The sequence below is a fragment of the Cinclus cinclus genome, chromosome 1 (assembly GCF_963662255.1).
Source record: "Cinclus cinclus chromosome 1, bCinCin1.1, whole genome shotgun sequence".
Classification (NCBI taxonomy): domain Eukaryota; kingdom Metazoa; phylum Chordata; class Aves; order Passeriformes; family Cinclidae; genus Cinclus; species Cinclus cinclus.
In genome coordinates this window covers 110,549,579-110,565,762 of record NC_085046.1, presented here as the reverse complement: position 1 = coordinate 110,565,762, position 16,184 = coordinate 110,549,579, and the positions used below count along the sequence as shown (strand labels likewise).

At 36.4% G+C, this 16,184-nt stretch overlaps 1 protein-coding gene across 7 annotated transcripts in view; it reads right to left on the bottom strand.

The window, feature by feature from the left end:
- Positions 1-1,471: 1,471 nt before the first annotated feature.
- Positions 1,472-16,184, bottom strand: part of UBE2V2 (ubiquitin conjugating enzyme E2 V2) — a 36,491-nt gene continuing 21,778 nt past the window's right edge. For all 7 annotated transcript variants that reach the window (XM_062488834.1, XM_062488870.1, XM_062488853.1 and 4 more), the window contains 3 exons: positions 11,492-11,637; positions 8,036-8,161; positions 1,472-2,342 (listed from right to left, as the gene is read on the bottom strand). In XM_062488834.1, the coding sequence (XP_062344818.1) occupies positions 2,196-2,342; positions 8,036-8,161; positions 11,492-11,637 (419 nt within the window). In that variant the 3' untranslated portion in view covers positions 1,472-2,195. The remainder of the gene's footprint in view (positions 2,343-8,035; positions 8,162-11,491; positions 11,638-16,184) is intronic.

Below are 16,184 nucleotides of genomic sequence, written 5' to 3'. Positions count from 1 at the left end.
GTAAAATGCATCCATTTAGAGCTGGATATGCAGATTCTCACCAATACAAATGGACACACTATTACAGGATCACCTTGCAGCACACAACCACACAACCATGGGAACAACAGCCTCTTCTTGATGCTCTGTAAATAAGCCAGTCCCTTAAATTATGTTACCAACCAGTAAGCATTCTCTCAACAGCTTGTTATAATCTTCCCAAAAATTCACATCTCAGAACTGTACAGTTCCATTATTTTAATTGATTAAATATAGATTAGCAGTGTTAGTGTACGAAAGAAGATTTAATGGCATCAAAGTCATTCAAATTAAAACAAGGGGAAAAAAATGTCGCAATGCACTTCAGCCAAACCATCACAAATGATATGCTATATAAATACAGACACGAGGTAGCTGGCAGCTATAAATCCACCAATTCTGGAAGTGCCCAATTTGTCTAAAAAGCATAAATTGACAAATATCAATCAAACCTTTCCATTAAAAAAAAAAACAACTGGTTTATTGCTTTTCATTGTTTACATCAGAAACAGGCAAAGGCTTATCAAAGAAAGCTACCTAGCTCTTGATGGCTTTTGATTATATCCACTTTTTCGAAAGAACCATTAAATAAAACTTTGAATGCAAACAGCTGACTCACTCCCAATGTTACATAGTCTCACCAAAATGAATAAAGGTTTGCATTCTCCAAGGTGAAGGGCAGGGAAAGAAGGTGTAATAGTTGAAAGAACAGCATTAACTACTTGCTTATGAGAAATTAGTAACAGAAATAAAACCAGTGTTCCCACCAGACAGAATACATTGAAAAAACAGACTAAGGACTGCAGGAAAGGCAGAAAGCCTCTAGCTACAAACACAGTGGCATCACAGCAAATTATTCATGTTAAGCAGATGGAAATATGATGAACTGTAGCAGAGGTGTGATGTTTAGTAAAGTTTCCTGAAGTTTCTTTTTTGTGTGTTTCTGAAAAGGCAAAAGTGGAACAGACAAGAAAAAAAGGCAAGTAACATAAAAGAGGAAAAGATGCAAGAAAGCAAGACAAAGGACTGGCAAGTAGGACAGACTACAGCAATGTGATCTGAAAACTGCTTAGAGGTCAAGTAAGCAAAGTGAAAGTTATGCTCATTTCTTGAAAGAATCTGAAGGGGAACTAAAGGGAAGATGGGTAGGCAAGGGGTTTTCGCTTGCTTTTATTTTGGGGTTGGTTTGGTGTTTGGGAATTTTTTTAGATATATTTATATACACACACACACAGAGCGCAAGTTGGTCTAAAGAAGTGATACTACAGATGACGGAACTTACTCCCCTGCAACATACGGAATATCTTGACCTCTCAAGTAAATTAAGCATACAAAAGTGATAAGAACAAAAGGTGCACGTAACACCAGCAGCAATATTATGTTTGGCTTTCCACTACTTCTGCCAGTTACTGTACATATATTACATGACTATTATAGAAATGGCACAGCCTCAGACACTTTCCACATTTTATTTACATTTTAAGACTAACTTTAATCTCAATCACATATCCATACATTTCCTTTGTTTCACTAAAACTTAAACGCATGGTTTATTAGAACAAAGACTGTAAACAAATATTTGCCATGTCCAATACATGTAACACAGGAGCTGCTTAACAGAAATTAATCCCCCCATTTTATAAATACAGGTATCAAAACAATCCTGAACATACTTTGTGACACTACTAGTAGTCGGCACCCACACCCTTGCAAAATTAAACAAGATGAGCAACGGTATTCACTGTACCTGCTACCTTAAAACAAATTTAACTGCAGCTCTTTTACTAAGCAAGATGGATAAAGCATGCCATTTATATTTTGCCTTCTCCAGAAATTATTTTCGGTAACATATATTATTCCACAGCAATCTGACACTTTCTGTCATGCTTTCATCTTGTAAAACCTGAATTCCAATTATAGGCTATTTCAGGCTTATGCTTGCTTAAATGACAGTGCCTCAGTAAGAGAAAAAAAAAATAATTGTGCTGCCTTTTTCTCCCAAAGTGCCTGAAAACATATTGGGCATACATATATTATATATATTCTTACAAATGTCCAGGTCATGTATACAGCTGAAATTCTTTAATGTGTGGGTGTTTGCATTGTGAGATTTAATCAAGACATTACATGAGTAGAAGGTTGTTGTTTTAAGACAGAAGTTTGAGAATCAGCTAAAATTAATTATTGTAAGTTTGTCCCTCTGGAGGTTGTGGAAGCTTCATATTTTCTTTGGACATCATTAGACGTCTTAGCTCTTGAAGTACAACTTTAATGCTATATGAATTTTGCCATTTTGCTAACACTGGTATGCTCCGTGCATCCACCTGGAAAAAGAAGAGAGAAATCTAATTTATGATGGAACACAAAATCTCTACATAAATAACTGTTATCAACCTAATTGCTCTAAGAAACAGTCTAAGCATTGCCTGACACCTTCTCTGTGGCATAAAGTCCCTGCGTTCCTAAAATATTTTAAGGAAAACAATCATATACTTACACACAGATACAGATTCTGCAATAAAATCCATACAGGTGGACCCTTCCATCTGCGCTGCTACTTATATTAGTGAGAAGGAAAGGAGGAAGGGAGGAAGACATCAGCAAACTGCTCACTGCAAAACTAGAGCTGTTATCTAGCAAAATTTGTAGTTTTTTTCAAATTACCCCCAAAAAAGAAACAAGTTATCACCTTCACTATGCTAATATATGCACATGGGTGCTCCTCAGGTCTTTGAAAGAACCTGCCACACAAGAGTCCACAGAATGCCTTTCTAAGGGAATAGTTCCCTTATTGTTTCTTTGCTGCAAGTATTGTTAGTCATTTTTTTCACATTGATACTACATGGTGCTTCTGATACATCTAGAGCCACTACACGTACTAAGAAATGTCTTGAAATACTGAGATAACTCATTTGTAATGCTTGGGCATTTCTCAGTTCTTTGCATCCTTCTCACAGTAAGTCATCTTAGGGAGCCGTGAAGATTACTGTGCATCACTTACCAACTGGAATATGAACTGAAAGGAAAGGACATGGGACTTCTCCTATGCGTTTATAAAACCTGTGGGACAATTTACACAATTATATTATAACGAGGAGGCGTCCATAGGAAAGTCAGCAACTGAAAGTCATCCTGGGAATTGTTTTGGCAGCAGCCCCTGCATGGAGGAACTTAACACAGAGGGGCCTACAGCTGTGCAACTGCAAAGCAGGCCCTGGGGCAGGAATAGGGCTATTATTGCATCCTACTGGATTCCTTTGGTAGAGATGCAGCCCTCACAGCTACAAGAGTGATAGAAAGCACTGTTCTATGATTTAGGCAGCATAAAACATCAAGAAGTTTCTTATCCCATCTTAATTAGAGCAAGCTGAAAGAAAAAAAAACCCTGGAATCAGAAATAAGAATGTTAACACAGATGTTTGATTTCTAGATGATTTGAAGTGAGGCTTTTCAGAAGCTATTTTCAGAACACAAGATAGACTAAACCTTTTTGTAGGAGGAAACTGAGGCCAAGGTTTAACAACATGCTGGCCTGGGCAGCAATACTATCTCAAGAAACTTCTGTTCCCTCTCTAGTTCCTTTAACACTGCTACTGCCTATCAGCTCAGGTAAACCATGTACAGGGAAATATTTTCTAAATTGACAGAACCCACCCAGTTTAAAACACCACCTTGGAAAGAAGTCCCTAAGCAGGATTCCTAGGCCTTATTTACAGCTCAGAACTTACAAGCATTTCTTTTCACACAATGTTTGCTCAGAGTTGGGAACCTCTTAAAGTCAATAGAGTTGCCAACAACAGTGTATCATCAAGCTACAGTACTAATGGCAGTCAGATTACTTACTTATTATTGCAAACATTTGATAAAAAAGAAAAACAGCATCAAAAGAAAAGCTCTATTATGCAGCAACATCATGCCAGTTTAAAATATGAGCTAATACAGAAAGGTTTGGAAAGCTAGCACTGGTGAAATCATCATAGTCATTCCTGTACTATTTCTACCTTTCTAAAGGGACATTTGGGTTAATGTGGTAGATAGCAGGCAAAATGGCTGGAAAGAAGTTGCTCTGAGACTACAAAAATGAACATCTATCCTCAGTCTGGAAATTCTGCTTTCACACCATCTTCTTTCTCCTCAATTTTGCCTTTGTCAGCTCATTCAGGTCTGGATGGGATGTTTGCCTCAATTACAGCACACAGCAGCCAGTCCCCACTGCTGTTCAAATAATGCAGTTCTACAAAGACTGGAACATGAGAGCTGATCACTTAAGATTAAGCACCTCCTGGTTTTATTTTTTGCTGGGAATTTGCAACAAAAAGAACTCATAGACTGCAAACTCTGCTTTAAAATTGCTATGAATGTTTTCTGACTGAAGACTGCTGCAACATGACATTTTTGTTGCTTGTTTATCTCAAGTCTCTTTTCTGCAAGTCACCTACTTCTTTCATAACATCTTGCAGCAGCAAAGACTTTGGCTCAGGTTTTGTTTTCTGTCTTGCAGAATTGATTTCCAAGTTAGTGCACAATAAACTCACTTTATGAAGAACAATGATACGACATTTAAAGACATTTAAGAGAGTGACACAAACTATGTTCAAATCACATAAAAGCATTAGGTAATATTCAAATGTACACCCTGGAACACAGAGGGAGACATTTCAAGGTCACACAAAAGCTAATAAAACTGCAAACTACAATCTGAATACTATTTTATTTAGTCTATTTTTTTTTTGTGGGGGGGGGGTGTACACAACTGTGGAACCTTGAACAATAAAATAAAATGCATTATTTTTTTCTAAACAGTTGAAAATTTTAAAAAAATTGTTTTACACAATAATGCAAAGTATTTAGTGTTTATAATGTTCCAAGTAACTTCAACAGATAGCAAATGTCTATGGCAAACATACTAAAAGAAGTAACTAGACAGCTTACAGATTTACAGCTGAGAGTCCCAAGTGATTTAAAAGGAAACAAGTATTTCTAGCTGTAAATGGTATCTAAATGAACAGAAGTGATTACAAATCCTGGAAGACAGACTGCTGAGGAGCACTATCAAAATGCGTATCTGATGCAAAAATCAGACAACCTCAAAAGGAAATGGGAAAACAAACAGCACATTAGAATGCAACCTGTGTTTTATCAATACGGGATACATAAGTCTCCAAGAGAAAAGACCCTGCAGCATTAGGAATGATAATCTACAGTTTTACAACAGTGATGCCATTAGCACATAAAAGCATTTTGTCCAGCTCTACACAAGTACTTGGACTAGTTTTTCTGACCTTAGTAATCTAATTCTGTATACAAATACAGCAGCTCCATAGGTAGATTAAAAAGAAAAAACCCACAAAAAACTAACTTGAAGATAAGAAAAGAAAGACAATTTAACAGGGTGCCTCAGAGCACCTAAGTCTTTTGAGATAAAAGTATTCCTGAACTAGTTCTCTCCTTTCCCACACTAAATTTATCAAACAGTGATTGCTGAAGATATACTGCTGGCAGAAAAGTTACTTACGAACTCCTCTCTCAGAATAATCAAACAAAAAGTCAATAAAGTTGTACCTGTCAGTATTGATAAATTCATTACACCCATACTCTTTTCATTCAAAGTGTAAAGACATTTTTAAGTCAAGAAAGTTGAGAATCACTGCCCACAGGGCAGCTTGAGAATAGTTTCCTTAGATCCCTAGCAACTGCACTTACCCATCTTTCCCCTGCAGCACTCACACTCTAACTCAACAGAAATTATCACCCTCTAAAACTTCCAGTGTGGGCCCTACTTTTTCACAGATGTTAACTGGCACACAAGCCTACCTTAACAGCATTGCAAGTGTTCTGAGTATAATCTGCTAAAATAAAACAATTTCAGCTGCTGTTTGTCTCAGGTCTCTTTTTGGCAAGTCACAACTTCCTCCTCATATCTATAAGCAATGTGACCAAAAGCTGGCCACATGTCAAAACCCAGGGTGCCTGCAGAAGAATGGATAGTAGAGACAGTCTGTAGATGAAACCCTGCCTTTAATTCAAAGAATGCAGTAAACCAGTTATGATCTATTAAATAAAAGATGACCAGAAACTGGGAGAACAGCTTGGATGAAACACGAAGGAACTATCAGGAAGCAGCAATATTAACTGCTCCAGGATGCTGAACATGCCCCCATTGTTTATTTCACGGTTTCTCTAATGACCACAAAGTAAGATAAAATACAAGACACAGGGACAATGGGCACATTAAAAATTACATCATGCGTTTTAAATTCATCAATTATGAAAATCGTTTTCATTAAAAATATTATTCATTCATATTTAAGTCCATTAAAAAAAGAAGTTATGCATTTGCATAGCAAATCCTTTATGGGGAAAAATTAATGATAGTTTGATGTAAGGTTATTAACTTACTAAAATCAATTTTTCCTGTAGCAATGACTCAATTTGAACAGTGCTTCTAAAATGACCAGGCAGATTTCCTGTCACAGTAGTCACCCTGTTCCTCAGCAAGCTGAGCGAGCATAGACTTTTCCAAACAAAAGCTCAAACTTACTGCCTTCAGTAAACATGAGCCTTCAGGCTCTGCTAGTCTAAGGTCCTGCTTCTGAAAACCAACACCTATACCTTGAGGTATGTAGAGTTGAAGCCATAACAGCATACTTCTTCACTGAATCACAGTAATACATGTTCCTATGGTACCAGGAAAAGGTATGAAAATCATCTTCCAAACACAGAACAAGCAGCTTTTGCTTCTCACAACTCCATAAACACACACCCTTAGACAACAAGCCACAGTTGTGATTAAGGGTGTGAGTCAATTTGCAGATAGCAATTTTAACAGGATCTTCAGGTAGAGTAAGATTGTTAGCTACATAAAAGCATTTTCAGAGTAATTTTAGATTATTTCTGACGCATTAGTGCACTAGCTTTGGATGACCAGAACACTACTCTACAACCTACAACAGCTCAAAAGACCCCCTGAGAACCTCTTCTGCAGTCATTGAGACACTTGAGCTCACAGTTCAGTACTGTTAATTACAGAAATGCAAGTCCATCCTTCTTTTATATCTTACAAATTATTTAAAATCCAAAGATGCTAATGCACCTTGCTGATGCAAGTCCATCTTCCTTGTAAATCTCACAAATTATTTAAAATCCAAAGACGCTAAGGCACTTTTAGGTTATTACCTTAACCCAATTACTCTGCATTTGCTAAAGACAAGTGTATACACAAATGTGATTGTACTTCCTGCTGATTTACACCACTGTATATCAGCAGTGTATACACCACTGTAAATGCAAGCCAGCTCACACCTCCTCTCTGAGCAAGGGGGCTCCTTGCTTGATCAGTTATTTAAATTCCTGGTGAGGAACAGAGTAACAAACTTGCTTGAGCTGCTGCAACAGCTAATTGTTTGTGAACTCATCTCACCCTAACTGCAGGATCAGTGAAAAGCAACTTACTGCAAATTGATCTTTAAAATGCAAGTGATTACCAGCTTTAAGAAAAGGTCTTAAGACCGAAGTTCAGAATCACCTTGGATTTGAATAAATCCAGAATAAAGGAAACAAGAGTATAAATACACCAGTTCATCATACGTGAGTTAATACATCCAGAGTGAGTCTCATCAGGAATAACCTCAATTTTTAATAGTGGAAACATCAGATAGAGGTTATAATATTCCTGCTACAATATGAAACTAATCCCCTTTTATAAGAGTATTATGAGGGAAATACCTACACACAGCTTAAACACTTACTGTTTTCCTGTACAAAACTAAAACCTTCATCTTCATTTAAAAGAAACAACTGTCTCAATATTATAAATGATGTTCATCTCATTGGTAAGCCACAGAAAGACACAAAGATTTGAAGCAGTCGGCCACCAAAATTACATTTAAATCTGTGTTTATATTATAAAAATTAAATACAAAAGCTCTGTCCAACATGCACATTCCTCACCTGATTTTCACAGAAATATTTTTTAGTATAAATGAACAACATGGTTGATCTTACCATTTCAACTTACCATTCCATTGGAATTATTTATTCCATTCATATTAATTTTAGTTACAAATCTAACTGTAGGAGGTGCTTCTGGGTATTTAGGTCCACACTCTACTTTCAGACTGTATATTCTGTTTTCATAGTTTGTCTAGAAAGCAAAAAGACAGACTAATGCATTTTACTGAAAGGTAAATATTAAGAAATTTTTTAAAAACAGAGCAAAGGCAAGAGGAATAACAATTAAGAAATATTAAATAAATATAAATTTGTTAATATTGTGTACCAACTGAAGGTTGTGGATTACTGACTGATTTCCACTGTTTTGGTTATATTGATTACTTCATGATTATGCAAAAATTATACCACTTATTCACTACACCATACACAAGTTTTACTACAATTCTGGTTTTAATTCACATTTTCTCTCATCCTTTCTATCCACCTGCATCCTCAAAACAACAGAGCCACAGTACAGAACTAAGAGAAATCAATTAGCTTTAGGAAAATTTCCACCTTCCCCTATAATGAAATACCTAACACTGTAAAAAAATTGGAAATGCAGAAAGACACAGATGCCAATAACTCAACAGTTAAGATACAACAAAAAACAAAATTAAAATATAACCTGCAAAAGAAACATATTCTGGAAGTAGTTAGCACTACAGAAAATACCTGAAATTTCTGCAGCTGAGAATTACTTGGTTTACTGGAGGATTTATGAGCTTGGACAGTAAAGCAACTGCTGTTTTGCAGATGTCATTCCAAAGTGACCATGGAACAGATAATTCTAAGTGCAAGTATACTCTGAGAAAGCCACATTAGAATTAGATGTGGTTCTATTTTTTTTTTTAATCTTGCCAGATAGGCCATGCCAAGGATCAGTGCTTTGCTGGTCACCGATGCACATGCCTCTGTGTTCCAGAAGGAAGATGAACTCCATTTCTACACCTACTTTTACATTGGCACAACACAGCCAACATGAATAAAAAAGCAGTAACATGCCTCTCAACTTCTCAGAAGTAGCATCTTTAACCTGCTCTGCATCAGTCAGCTGTCACTTTCCAAGTAGAAGTATCAACCACATACCCAAGTTATCAAACAACAGTCTAGTCTGTGATTAATTAAAATGCAAATTGAAAACAGGACTACTGAAGAACCCTAATTAACAGCACCCTGAAGCACTGTGTACCATAATTTTTGAGCAAGCACAGAGACTGAACAGCAAGCGGGTCAGAAAGAAACAATGCAAAACAAAAGATTTTCTATTATTCTTTCCCATTACTCTGAGTGCAATTAGGCACTGGACAAGGTTGCCCAGGGAGGTTGTGGATGCTTCAACCCTGGCAGTGTTCAAGACTAGATTAGATGAGGTCTTGAGTAATCTGGTCTAGTGGGAGGTGTCCCTACCCATGGCAGGGGGTGTTGGGACAAGACAATCTTTAAGGTCCCTTCCAACCCTTAACATTCTGGTTCTTATAATGATTAAATGCTAAAGGCCAGATAAAAGTCATCTTGTCCTGCTACAGCTAATATAGTTGGTACCACAGCACAAAAACACAGTAACTAAAATTCTCATTATTCATTCAGCTAAAACAATTTGCTTCCCCAGAGAGGGATGCTGTCAGTTACAGTGAAAATAGGCCAAAATGTATATAACTGCTCACAACTCTGGAAAATCCCAAGAATGGCACTCATTGCCTTATTCCTATCCAGGTGGCTTCTCAGTTTTGCTCAATTTATCAAGTCATTGTTTTACTGCAAGCCAGACATCCTGGCCAGCTTCCCAAAAAAACTAAAATCCCATTTTCTAAAAGCCAGAAAAATGTTTCCATTAATCCAAAATAAATCTTACCCTCCTCTCCTGCTGTTGGGTCACCTTTCAAATTAAGCAAGAAAAAAAACCCGATAAGCATTTTTTTTGCACAGCTGTAGAGAAGCTACATGTGAGAAAAACTTCATGGGCAATATTAGCAACTTTCTCCATGTTTTGCCTCACTTGGCTAATTAAAAAAAAACCCTCATCTTCTACAGACCCTGAAACTAGATATGCAATTCCTCTCAAGGTGCTGTCACTGGTTTGGGAGTTGGTGGCTTCCACTTTCTACAGTCACTACATATTGCAAGTCATTCCTATCTGCAAGGCTGCATGTCCCTGAAATGGCACAAGATTTATCATTTGCATACACTCTTCTTCATAAAGAAAATAAAATCACAGAACTACAGATGGACCAGGACTAAAAGTGTATCCCAAGCCAGGTTGAGTACCTTTATTATTTTTTTAAAACACATGGGACCTTACGTAACAGTAGTATAGTTACAGTACATAAGTCTAGTTTTATACACATCATAATCTCTTTTCAAAGATGCATAGTAGTCTACCTTAGTTTGAACAATAAAGCAGTCACAGGCAGTTCTAGGTCAAATTTTCAAGTTTTTATCCCAACACATTAGAGTACAAACTTTATTCAAAATGTACTCAGACACTGATTCCACAGAAGCTAATATCCAAAGCATACAGTCATTATGATCATATTTTAAATCTGCCCTCTCCCAAATGCACCCAAATCTTAGGAACTGAGCAAAGTCATTCAGGTGTTCAAAGCACCCTAGTGCTACTGGCAATAGACTTCCAAAAGAAACCTGAATGACACTGAATCTATCTCTGGAACTCTGCTACTTTGGAAGACATTATTTTCACTGAAGCTAATCTCTGTCTTGGACAGTTCATTCCATAAACCCTGCAGCACCAAGGGACATACAAGACAGTTCTCCTTCTAGCAGTGAAGGATGGGCTAACTTAGGGCTACTTAGATATTAAAGGTCATTTAAAGGTCTTGGTTACACACTGATCATTTGCATCATATTGTAACCTATGAGAAAGTGTGCAGTAAGTCAAATAAAGATGTCTCCACTCATATCTGATGTGGCTGATACACACAAGAGGTGATTACTTCTCTTGAAAGTTTTATCAGTGTAAATTACATTCTACAGCACTTCAAAGGTCAGAAGTATTAGAGGTAATTAAGAGCTGCTAGTCTTTAAGTATGATTCAACTGAAATTCCAACACTGTTATACTCAAATGCTATTTGATTAAACTTGTGGAAGTTAAAACTATATTCCCAGTTTACTACAAAATTGAAATTACCAGGCACATTTGACAAAATGGGGGGAGACAGTTACCTGTTTATTGTACTATCAGTGCACACTTATGTTCAGTAAAAGTGGAAATACAGAATTAATATACTCATAACTCAGTAAAATAGGTCTCAAATCACAACTGGCTTTTACAGACAGCTGCAGAAAAAGGGGACACTAGCCCAAAACACTTACATGCCAGAAAGTGAGGATTATACACTAGTTCTTCAATTTCATACATTGAATTTTAACTAATTATTTTACACTGTAGAACACTAACTTTCTTTTGCCCTTTGTATTGCCTAAAAACGTAATAAAAACGTTTTATTTCATCACACTTACCCTTGGTGGCCCAATAATCATTCCTGTCCATCTGGTGAGTGTCATGTCTTCATCATCTTCAAGGCCCCAGCTTACTGTACCATCACCTACTCCCTTCTGCCCTTCTTCAAGTTCTTCCAACAAGCGAAAATTACGAGGTACTTTAACTAGAGAAAATGGAATAACGTAATTAATACTGCTCACATTAAGGAAAAGGTAAAAAACTTTGTTGCATTTATATGTTACACACTGTCAACCACTGAATATATTTTCCAAGTCAAACAATTATTGTCTGCACAAATTATTTACCACTCTAATTGCTTTGAAGCAATTAACTGCTTCACTGGAAGTTAATTACTACCAAGTAATACCAATACAAGCCATAAAAAAAGAAAAGGAGAGCTCTCTTCAGTCGACGATGGCTTAGTTCAGATTCTCTTTCCCAAGCACAATACTGTTTAGATCCAGTACTTTCCAAAATCAATTGTCTGTCAAATTCTAATCAACCGGAATTCACATAAAATAAATATGGCAAATTTACTCCAAAACGTAATTAAAGAATGTAACATTCAACACACATTACTAATAAACGTCAGCTCTAAGACTGAAATATTTTCACTCTATTTCACTTGTTAAAAAAAAAAGCAACAACAAAAGACTAATATATGAAAACAAACTGAAAATCAAGTATGTTTTAATCTAGTGATTAATACTGTCACATTTGCCTGAGGAGGAAAAAAATATGCACAGAAGCATTGATTAAATTGTTAAAGAGAGATAAAGACATATTCATAACAGAACACAAAGATTAACTGCCTTTAGAGAGCACCAACTAATAGTCACTAGCCAAACTATAATTATAGGATTTTTATTATAATTCATGAAAAAAGTCAGATACTGAGAGATATGAAACAACTGGATGTTCAATTGCTTTACAGCAACAGAGCTACAATAGTACTTCAGCACTGAGGGAAGAAAGCTAATTAGCACTTGTGCATGCAGTCATGGAATACTTTTATTTTCAAATAAAACATGCACAATAATGTAGTAATAATATTATAATACCATAAACTTCCACTTACTTATAGCTGCTTATAGTTACTTATCTTTTCTTATAACTTCTTATAACTACAGTATTGCCCATTATTTTCACTAGAGATCCTTTTCTGTACTATAAGAATCCAGGTGCTCCAAAAAATTAAAAATAAGACTGGATACACATGATGTTATTAGCAAGTTTGAAAAAGATGAAGGTCAAAGACAACTGTTTTGCATATCAGTTATTCAGGTTTGCATATCACTGTTATTTCAGGTTTTACATTACCCTAGTCTGTACTCCAAGCAGTCTATTCAAGAAACAAAGAGTTTTAATAAACTATATTATTATTTATTCAGATAATAGATGCAGATGTACAGACCAGTATAGACACACATACCTTTTAGCAACTCTTCAAATAGCTTATCTTGCAGAACTATAATTTCTCTTAAGCAGCATTTAAAACTTTTTTTTGTTTTTTTCCTAAAACTAGGGAGAATCTTCTAAAAATTGCAGAAACCATTGTGTCCAAGTTCTCCAAATTCCCAGGGAAATGCATTATGGGTATAGTATCAGGGTAGTGGAAGGAAATTAAGTCATGTATGGCCTCACCTTCTGTCCCTTCTCGGTATCACCATTCATCTGAGCCCACACTGAGCTGCTCCAGCTTGCTAACTGAGCAGAAAATTATGTATTTTGGCCAGTCTTCTCACATCTTAACAAACCAGCCTAGCCAGCACACCAGCAGAGTAGATCAAGAAGCAGATCACATCTCAGTTTTTTGACACAGAGCCTTTTAAAAACCTTCACTGAAATGCATTTTCCCATTCCCCTGATCCCATTCTGATTTGTGATAAACATTGTCTGTACATTTATGTATCTAATTCCAATTAGAGATGAGAACTGACAATCACACTTCGATCACAAAGTTTTTACTCCACACTAATGCATGTTCTAGAGTTGAATCTGCCAAACTAGAATGATGAACTTCTACTTTGCATCACATGACTGAATAGATTCTGATTGGTATGTGCAGTCTCAAACAAAAAAGAAAATACAACTTCCACCCACAAACCCCATGTACTTCAGCATTCACACACTTTAGGCTTCCCCAGTAGCTTAAATCCACCTTTTCTCAGAACCCCTGCTCTGACTGCAGAACTTCTGAGTCACAGCTTAGCTTTTAAAAAGAACATAAAAGATGGTACCAAACCGGATTTACATTTATTTCTGATTACGTGCTAAAGGCTGAGATCACCCAACTGCTCATTGTCCTGATGTTCCATGTCTTCTTCCAGAACTCTGTTGCTCTTGCACCAACCAGGCTCCTCTATTAGCCAAACTGTCACACTAATTTAGCAAAAAAGCTGTTTTTCCTTCAGGCAAAAATCAAATCCAACCAGTTAATCAACTGAATTGACTCAGGAAAAAAGAACAAATGACAGAGCTAACTGCTGTGTCTCTCAGTGCTTTCCTTTGCAAAACCATGGGTGTGAGGATAAAGGAGTTTTTGTGACAAAAAGCCACTGCACTGACTCAGCTGTATCATAAAATTGTACCCAACACACTGAACTGTAGGAGATGACACTAGAAAATAATAACCCCTTATGATGAACTGACCTGTGTTCATCACATTTTTTCCATCATACTATCTGTGTTCACTGGTTCCCATAACTGCCCAAGGGGAGCAGTGAAGGACTTGGGAAACAATAATTTAGATCTGTTCTGAAAAGAGACAAAAACATTTGAGAGCAAGTGCCAGGCTCCCCACACTAACATTCTTATCACTGCTAGAACTAAGTAGCAAAACACTGTTCTGAAGTTCAAAATAAGAGTAAAAAAAACTTCTGTTAAAAAGAAAAAAATAAGCATGCAATAACCCCAACAAAAAAAACCAACACACATACACAACACAAACCCCTGTCAATAACAACAGAACTCTCCTCCCCAAAACTCACTAAACTGCTTCTACGTCCCTGGCATATATGATTAATGTTTTATCATCAATATTACTAACTTCAATTGAAGTAATTACTGAATATTTTAATAGAAAACTATTATTACTAGATTTCTGGCAAGTGACAGAGAATACCTTAAAAATTAACACAGTGGATTTTAAAAACAAACAAACAAAAGACAAAAAAACAAACAACCCAACAAAAAAACAACCCCCTACTATAATTTATAATTACAGACTTAGAAACTTAGAAAAACTTACTGGAATACTGTCTTGAGCATTCACTCCTGCCATTGTGCTCACTATTGCACTTTACATGCTTGCTTAGATCATGCTATAAACCTTACAGAAAATAAATTTACCCAGTTTGAAGAACAGAACACATGTACAAGATTGTGCCATCTTCCCAGTAAAAAACAGGAACTTCTGTCTAGAAGTCCAGTTAAGAATTTTCCGGAAATTAAGCTTGCTCCTAGTATAAACAGAAAGTAAAAAAATTCCTCTCTCTATTTCAGAAGGCACACTCTAAACTGCATGTTAATAGTGCATATATAAAGTGCAGTTTTACCTCTAACTCAGTGCAATTCATCAAGTACTTGCTAAAAACTCTGAAATATTCCTGAATGAATTTGAGTAAGAATCGCTATTTAATTTAAAGAATTTGGACAATGAAACAACATCTTTCTGTTCTAAAGTGCAGCTTGTTAGCAGTATGAAATCACAGAAAGCAGCACCGTTCTTCATTCTTCGGCTGACAACCAGAGCTCAGATGCTCTCCCCAACGCCACTTGCTGATGCAACCACTAAGCAGCTTCAGACAGGCATAGACAGGTTGGTTTTACTCTCTGTAACAGCCACTCCTCAGCCAAAACCTCGAACTTCCAAGTGAAGGGGATTAAAACTGTCGATTTTAACACTGGCAGAGGTATAGCATGGTAAATTCCCCTCATCGGGTTGTGATTTACAGCTCAATACAACACTGCATCCAGCACAGCTTTTTGCAAGGATGGACTAAGGCTCTGCATGTGCAAACATGGATGTGTTCATCCAGATTAAGATGACAAAGATCAGAAGCAACAATCCCCACCCAATCTCTCTTCACTTTATCTGCAAAGATCACCTCACTGTGGATTTTACTGACAAATACCCTTCTAACACCCCTGCCCAAAAACTGTCACAGTAACTGTCGAACAACTTTTACCAAATTCTCACAAACAGATGAACTAAATATATTTCACTTAAACAAACAAACAAACAAAACATCACTCATGCCTACATATACCAAGAATTTTTAATTTAAAAATTTAATCATTAAACTGGACTACAGAAACCCGTGAAATTATCGGTGAATTTAATACCCTGGAACAAGAAGAGAATGAAAGAAAACTCAGTAAATAAAGCTCACAATTTAAGCATGAGTGTCTACTTTCATATGTATGGAGCTACTTCACACATTACATTCTAAATCACCAAGTTAAATAGAAATAAAAAATACACTACCACAAAGAACGAGTCAGGAAAAAAGTTATAGCTATGCTTTTATCCAAAATCTGCATAACCTGAAAAACAAAAAAAAGGAAAGAATATAAAAAGGAAACTTCTGTGTCCATTAGTAGCACCAACAACTTCCACTAGAGTAACAAATGAGAATTGCCTGGAGGGACCTGCTCTTGTTAGACTGAGTTCCAGTTGCTAATGTCAAATCACCCAGTGATACAGTG